The 8,301-nt window shown below is 41.9% G+C and overlaps 1 protein-coding gene across 1 annotated transcript; it reads left to right on the forward strand.

The window, feature by feature from the left end:
- Window positions 1-1,729: 1,729 nt before the first annotated feature.
- LOC108887145 (uncharacterized) lies at window positions 1,730-5,319 on the forward strand. Its single transcript, XM_018682342.2, has 3 exons — window positions 1,730-1,848; window positions 3,151-3,801; window positions 4,507-5,319. Exons 1-3 carry the CDS (start codon window positions 1,800-1,802, stop codon window positions 4,995-4,997), a joined length of 1,191 nt encoding a protein of 396 aa, XP_018537858.1. The 5' UTR covers window positions 1,730-1,799; the 3' UTR covers window positions 4,998-5,319.
- The last annotated feature ends 2,982 nt before the right edge of the window (window positions 5,320-8,301 follow it).

Consider the following 8,301-nt stretch of genomic DNA (forward strand, 5'->3'; position numbering starts at 1 on the left):
AATTGCAACACATTAAAGAGATGTAGACAAAAAAAAATGGGCTTTAACTGTAAATGACACTGATGTTCACTGTAAAACTCATTCCAAGTCACTGTATCACAGAACAAAGGCTGAAAGCTCAAAATGCAAATGTAACTGCATGAGAGCAGACTGAATCTGCATTAGCAGCACTTTAGGACTTTAGGAACCCCCCACCCGCCTGCCCGCCCGCCCCTCTACCCCCCACTAATTGCTGTGTTTGTGGATGAAAGACTGAGGAGGTGAACTGGTGAAACAGAGGAACGGACTCCAGAGGTCTTAATGCTCACAACAGACATTCAGAGAATGCACAAGACAAGCCATTAACACCTCACAGCCTCTTTAGGAGCTGTTTCCTCTACACCCATCCCTCTTGTTATTCAAACTTAGGATGAGTTTGTGGTCTCTGGGGCTGTGTTCACACTTAGCAGTGAGTTTGAGTGATCTGATCGCAAGCGGTCATGTCAGTACAGGTGTGACTATACCTAACATGCACTGAGGAAACACTGGGATGTGTCTAGTTCTGGATATTAGTACAAACAGTGCACAAGAAACATCAGTCTAAACAGGACCTTAAAGGGGCCATTTGTAAATCTTCTCCGCTGTCAAATGGTTTCTTGTCAGGAGTGGGTGGTGGTGATGGTCGCTTGACCCATTGTTGAACTTCAGTGTGAGCTTCAGCCGTCGTTGCGTTGACAATACACGAGGTTAGATTACACTTTCAGAGCAGCGCTACCTCTGGATGCTACAGTGTCGGAAAGTGATGAGACAGACTGGGGCTAGCTGGTTAGCATACTTCAGTAGAAGAAGTGATATAAATGAAAGCAAAACTTTGCTGTTGCCGTCCGACGCTGGAGACAGCTCTTGGTGAGTAAAGGAATTAGGTTTGCTGCTGCTAAGTTTCGTCTGGACTCTGGAGTAAAGAGCTGTCAGTGCTAATGTTGGCCAAGTAGCAACTGCACAACTTGCTAGTAGCTCCTTTAACATGCATTTAGATCAAAAACAGACCTACGTTAAAATAAAAATCAACAGTATAAGGCATATTGTTTTAGATGCAGGTGAGATGAAAGCTGGTTTCAGTAATAGATGCAGGAATTTGAGGGCGAATCAGATGTCAAAACAGTGCTTGGCATTTTATTATACTGGATCAAAGACAGGATTTTACAGTTCTGGATGTTTGCGAGGCTCACATTACAAAGTACAGGACTCTGTGCTGAGATGTATTTGATTTGTGTATGCACTGTGCTGCCTGCTCGATGACATGAGACTGTGGTAAAGGTGGAGCTTGGTAAACTTTTTTTTTGCCTGGAGGCTCTGTGTTGGGATCCCACTGTGCCAACTGCTGTCTCATTGAGATGAATGAGGTGGCTGCATTTTCTTCATGCAGTGCTATTGTCTGTGTGAAGAGAGCTCGGTAATATTTGACACACACCTTATCCCCCAGCCCCCACCTCTGTGTGCATACCATTTCTGTGTTTTTGAACTTTCATACTGTAACTCATGCATTGTGTTTGAATAAAGGTGATTTTTAATAAATCTAATCCACATTCTGACACCAGATAATTCTTTACTATGAACCTGTTAATATTTATTTTGACTGTGCAGAATCCGATGGGTGCAGTATTTAGTCATTTGCCAAACGTGTCACTGTTACGTTTTAAATTTTGTGTCTTAATTAATTCATGATTGAAACTGGGCGTCAATACGTCACGCGTTGAACTCTGTCACCCGGAAGTGTCGGCGTGTGTGAGGATTGTTTACATTTGCTGCAGCTCGTCGAGATGAATCCTCCGATGATCAACTCGACCAACTCCGTTTCAACAACTAAAAGTAAGACACCCACAAGCTCCCGACATGTTATGTTTGTTGTTCATCTGGCGGCAGAGAGTCAGAGTCAGACTAGCAGCCATGTAGCTAGGGCAGCTAGCTGCTAGCTGCTAGCGTTAGCTGTAGTGTTGTGACAGAGGGCAGACTTGGCTCCGTTATAAAGCCAGTAAACAATGCGTTGCTAATTGTCTCAATTGTTCAATGACCCTCTGCCCTCTGAATGACGGGCAGTGTTGTCAGGCTGGTAATGTACCGTATGTATCTGAGTTAGCTTGATGGCTAGCCCTCAACTTTTCAGGTATAGTGTGAGCTAACAGTCTGCTCCCTGACTAATTAGCAAACATGGTTAATGTGAGGATGTGATCTCAGCTATACACGGACATGAAGTAAAACTTCTGCACCTATAATCTGCTGAATTACTAGTATAATCCATATGTTATTGAAGCCAGTTTGTAAGCTTGTTGGTGAGTTCATATCTTCTCTGCAGCAAAACATGCACACCCTCTTAGTAAGGGAGATTAAACAGCTGAGTTCGCCTTTATTTTACTGTGTAGTTAATTGTCATGTTGAGGATACTAAAGGTGAATTCCTCCTTGTCAGTCATGTATCATTGTGACCCAGGTTTACAGGACATGTCAGTCTTTACCTGAGCTGAACTTGCAGATTATTTCCCCCAGTTTGTCTCCTCACTGGTGGTGTAGAATTTGGATGAGATGAAAATCTGCAGACTTCTGCACAAGTATTAAGATGTATTAAAATAATAATCTCTGTGTATCAATAGACAAATTCCCATAAACTAAACTGAACATTTTAATCATCCTAAAGGTAGGAATGCAGGGATGCTGTGTTAGACTGCATTAGCTGTAGCTAGATGTACCTATTAAACTGGTCATTAAGTGTAGTTTTCTGCCTTTCCCAATTTAGTTAAACTGACAACAGTTTAATCCTAATTGCATCTTCATCAGTACCTTTAGTTCTTTCCATCTGATTGAGCTTGCAGCATCGTTTATTGTAAGACATGTCATGGGATGGATGGAAAGATTGGAAAGACTCCTGACATCTGAGGACAGCTGAGTTACAGCAGAGGTGGTCATGAGAGAGTTATATAAGACGTCCATGTTTGCTTGGTTTCAGGCTCTGCTGCATTATGAAGCATTAAGTAAAATGTGGCATTATAATTATACTCCATCTTCTAAAGATTTCTTAATCTGATTGTAGTGCAGGTCCTTTAATGATACTTGTTGTTACCAGCAAAGTGAACTATGAAGCTGTTTGTTGTTCTCAGCTGTGTTTCTGTGCGTTCAGGGAAACGAGAAGCCGAGCGCTCTGTGAACTGGACAGTGGAGGAAACTCAGGTGCTGCTGTGCGCCTGGAGCGACGAGCGCATCCAGAAGAGTTTGGCTGAAAACCTCCGCAACCGCCACGTCTTCAAACACCTCTCAGCCCGCATGAGTGAAATGGGTTTCTCTCGGAGCCCGCACCAGTGCCGTCTACGGGTCAAAACTCTGAAGGCTAACTACGTGAGAGCCAAACTGCAGAGGAGCGTCGACAGCTCGCAGCCTTGCACCTTTAAATACTTTGCAGAAATGGATGCTGTGTTGGGGAGGAGGTCATCGGGAGGAGTAGGAGGGCCTTATTTTGTTTCTCCAGACCAGATGGCGGAGCGGCACCTTGACTCCATTGACAGGACAGGAAGTATCGCTCCAGATTTAAATTCTAATACAGAGATTAGTGGACACCATTTTGGTTCTGCGGGGAGGACAGGAAGACAGCGTTTGAGCTCTTTAGAGGGAAGAGGAGGCCGTCAGTCCTGGCAGCTCGACTCTGAGGTCAAGTTGGAGGACAGAGAAGATTCAGTGGATGAGTTTGAGTTCAGTGACGCAGGATTCCCACAATGTCCCAGAGACAGATGCCACGAAGTTTATCTGGAATCATCCATCCACCGTGACATGAGTCGTATGTACTGTTGTTATTATATAAATAATTAGATGCTAAAAATAACTTCCATTTTCTTTTGCTCTCATAATTTTTGCTTTGTTGCTACTAATCATAAATTATTAACTTCTACTGTTATTATTAGAAATGAGCATTTAACACCTGCCAAGTGACATATTTCTCCAAAACGTGATATTTGCCCAGTAGATGTTATCAAGTATTTTGTATTTTACTCAAACCTAGTTCATCCAAACATATATTACGGAAATTTGATGCAATGAGAACATGACTGCAGATGATGTAGACACATGTCTGTATCATGGAATTGTACATAATTTATGTTAACTGTAAATATGCACCTAGTCTTGAAAAAAAAAAAAACTGTAGACAACCAGTTTATAACCTGACCTGAGACACACACAACATTTTTTCTCAATTACCAAAGTGATAAAATGAGATGTTAATAATTAGGATTTGTTTAGGTTGATTGATATTTTATTATATAATGTTTATTACAGTGTGGTCTTTGTTCGTATTTATTTACTCCTGTTTACCAGCCACTTCACTTTATGTCACTTTATCAATACGTCTCATAAGGTGAAGAAAATATTTGGCATTATTTAATGAATTGATTATCAGAATAGTTGTGGATTGATTGTCCATTAATTGTTTCAGCTCTAAAGATATTTCTGTCATCACACTGTGTTCTGTATTATCTTGTCACAGGTACTCCAGTGGAAAACAGCTTGAGCACTCCTTCTCCACATGTAGCACCACCTCCACCATCTCCTCCTCCTCCTCCTCCTGTTACCCAGTCGGCTGCCTCTCCTCTCCCTGCACCCCCAGATCCAGACCCCCCCACCCTTCCCACCTCTGGCCACCACCACCCCGAGTCCCCCTGCCTGGAACCCGTCCTCAAGCACCTGTCGGAGAGCTTCCAGCGGCTGGTGTCGGAGACGCGGGGCCTGCTGGTGCAGCTGGAGAGCCAGCGGCAGGAGCAGGCCCGCTGGCACCAGGAGCTCCTGGCCCAGTGGCTGCAGAGGGAGGAGCGCCGGCAGAGGGAGAACGCTGAGAGGGAGGAGAGGAGGGAGAACGCTCGCATGGAGCACGAGATCAGAGTCCTGGAGCTCCTCACCAGTCTAGCCAGAGAACAGGGGTGTAAATGTGGAGGCGGTCAGGCTGTATCAGAGGCACCGACGGACAGAGACAGAAATTAAGTTGCAGGCGTGAAATATTTTTAACCCAAAGTGTGGAATGGTGTTGAAGCTCAGGTGGAACTAAATAATGGCACTGATAATGCAAACCAGCCACGTTCAGGACGGCTTGTTTTTTACAGTAAGTGAACCACATACACAAACAGACACTCAGACTTTGAGACTGTGAGTCTGTTGTGCTCAGAAAGTTTAAAACACTAAGTTTTCTCTCTGTTCTCTGTCACAACATACAGTATGATACAGGATTTATTAGGTGTCACTTGATTGTACCAAATATGACAGAATGCACTTTTATAGAAATTAAAAAACAAGATATTTTCAACCATTTTCTGTTTTCTGCTGGAATCTATTTGAATGTTTGATTAGAAAAATCTGCCCTTCACCCAGAGAGTCACAGGCTCACTTCCCTCAGCGTACAATAAGCATTGCTCCGGATGTTTGTCCAGTTGTCTGTGACCTGGCTGCTGCAGGTTGTGGCACAAATGGAAAATGTCTCACTGTAAATTCCTGATGCCTGTCTCTCTGTTGAAGCTATATGGGGAATGTAGCACAAACATAAAGCCGGTGTTTATTTATTTCCCTGCAAGAACATTTTGAATCCAACGCATCGGCCTGGATGTCACGCTTACATAAGAGACCTTTAACACAGTTGTGACAGTCAGGCTCCTTTTCCATAAGAGTAAACATCTGATGTCTCGAGTCACGCAGCATGTTAACGAATGCTTGAGGACATATTGTACCTCTGCACTGGTTGGTGATACATCTCTGCTGTTAAAGCTTTAACCCTTAGTGTTATAAGTTTAATCAAAAGAGCTACACAAGAATATCCCTCATCTGTGACGGGAACTTTCTTCCTGCAACACGCTGCTTTACACTCACACTTGGAATCCATTTTATTAAAGCTCCAGGCTGTAGCTGCCCCATGCTGATTGTTACCCGAATAGTCAAACTGGAAATCTTTCACTCGGCCATTCAACACAGGCTGCCCTGGAGGGACAGAGTGTGAACGAGTTGAGATGGAAAAGCCCCACTTCCTTTAACTTTTGAAATGCTAACACCAGACTGTAATCAACACTGGTCTGGCTGGTATTGTGTCGTACAGACATGTTCAAAACCAGATACAGGCATACTTAAAGGATGAGGCTGGTGATATTCTGTATTTCTCTTACTGTAAACGGATCCTATGAAAAGACTGAAACCAAGTATCATCTGTGTATACAAAGCCTGATACATCTATTTTCTCTGTGCCCAGCTACACCACCCTGCTGCTCCAAATACTCACTAGAATTAATCCGCCACTGAAAATAGTCCCCAGTGAATGCACAGTTTCCTCCTGTTTGAGTAATGTTTACTAGAAACAACAGTGTCCAGCCCTTTTAAAAACCAAACTACACATTTGTGAGGTGTTTTTAAAGATTCATATCTTAGCTTAGTGCTAAGAGCCACAGACAAGGCAGGGAAATCATAAAACATTCAGAGAGGGACTAACACAACATTGGTTTTGGTCTTTTTGTGGGATTTGTTGGCAATAATAATCTGCCAGTTCCAGTGTCATTTGATGTTGTAAACTGTTAGTAAAACTGATCTGAAAGTGAGGTTAACCACAGACTTTAAAAAGGACAAAGACCCAAACTGAAACTGATCAGAGTATTTGGTTTAAGAAGTCGTTAATGCTCCCAAAATACACAACGTGATGGTATTAGGGTTCAGCTCTGACCGGTCTTTGTAGCGTCTGCAGACATATATTGTGTTTGTGTCCCACGATGTCCAACATAACAACTGCAATCCTGATCTTTGAGGTCAAACTCTGTGCAGTCATTTAAGCGAGAGAAAATCAGGATTACGGCGTATATACATAAATCTGCACTAATCCCAGATTACGCAATACCTCTGGATGTCAACAAGATTTGGGATGATTTGTTGTTATTCTACCATGGCTTATTACTCTGCTCAGAAATGTGGAGGAAGTCGGCCGAACACAAATGATTCTCCAGTATGTAGTTTACATAAGTCACATACAGTCAGGTAACATGAAAACAACAGATTGAGTCTTTGTGTTAGGCTGCTGATATAAAACAGTCTGTCGTTGTAGATGAGAATGTGTGTTTAGCTGACCTGCCTGGTTAAATAAAAGCTAAGAACATAAAGAACTAATAATCACACAACAGCAGCTCTGTAAACTCAGCTGATCGAGGTCGCTCACACCGCCAAGATGAGGGTTTTCCAGAGAACACTGCATCACAGGATTTAATACAGTTGTCATTTAAATACCATTGTGGTTTGCATGATTATTTCATTTAATCCGTACACTTTTTTTTTAGAAACCCAATGATTGAGTTCCATTCTGCCTTTCATATAATGTAAGCTAACATTTTTCATTTCCCCACAAAAGGCAGCTTCCTTTTTATATGTCACCCACTTAGAAACAGTTGTCACCTTTAATTATTTGGACAAACAATGAACATCATTGTTGGTTTGAAGAACTAAACAGGATGTTTTCTTGTGCTACCAACAAAGAAAGAGACTCAGCTCTTCAGTTTCAATTTACGCTACAGCTTTTCCACTGATATAATTCATAATTCTAATTTGTTTCTTTTGGCGGTCATGAAGCTTCAATTTACATAACCTGAAATTACAATGAGGCGTGTAGACATGCAAAATATATAAAACGGTGGGGGCAGGGATGGAGATGAAGAGAGGAGAGAGAAAATGGGAGAAAGGAGGGGTAGGAGGGGAAGAGGCCAAGAGAATAATGTGAACATATTTATGGGTGAGTGTGAAATTGTTACCTTGTTAGCGTAGAGCCAGTTGTGCTCTGTGGTTCCTTATGAGACCACAATGAAGACATACAACACTAAATCCACAGGACAGGACATAAGCTGCATACAGAGCATTATTATATATATTATTGATTTATATAATTTTTATAATTATTTATTATTATATTATTATACTGCAGTATCTTTATTATTATCATGTTTGACTGGATTAGAGATTCTAGCCATGCTAGCAGCGTGGGTTTAGGAATGGCAATTGCTTGGTTGGGCAATGTTTAACTATGAAATTTCTTGTTATTAAATGTGATAGAAATGAATGATGGCACTTTTCACCTAGCGCCATCATCAGGTCAGAGTTTTAATTTGTCCACTAGTTTGGTTTATGAACAACCTTTTTAGTCCTAATTGGCAAATATTAGCATGCTAACATGGTAATGGAAAACATGGTAAACATTCTACATGCTAGGCTACACATCAGCATGTTAGCATTGTCACTGTGAGCATGTTAGCCTGCTAGAATTTAGCACAAA

Source organism: Lates calcarifer, linkage group LG13 (assembly GCF_001640805.2).
Source record: "Lates calcarifer isolate ASB-BC8 linkage group LG13, TLL_Latcal_v3, whole genome shotgun sequence".
Classification (NCBI taxonomy): Eukaryota; Metazoa; Chordata; class Actinopteri; family Centropomidae; genus Lates; species Lates calcarifer.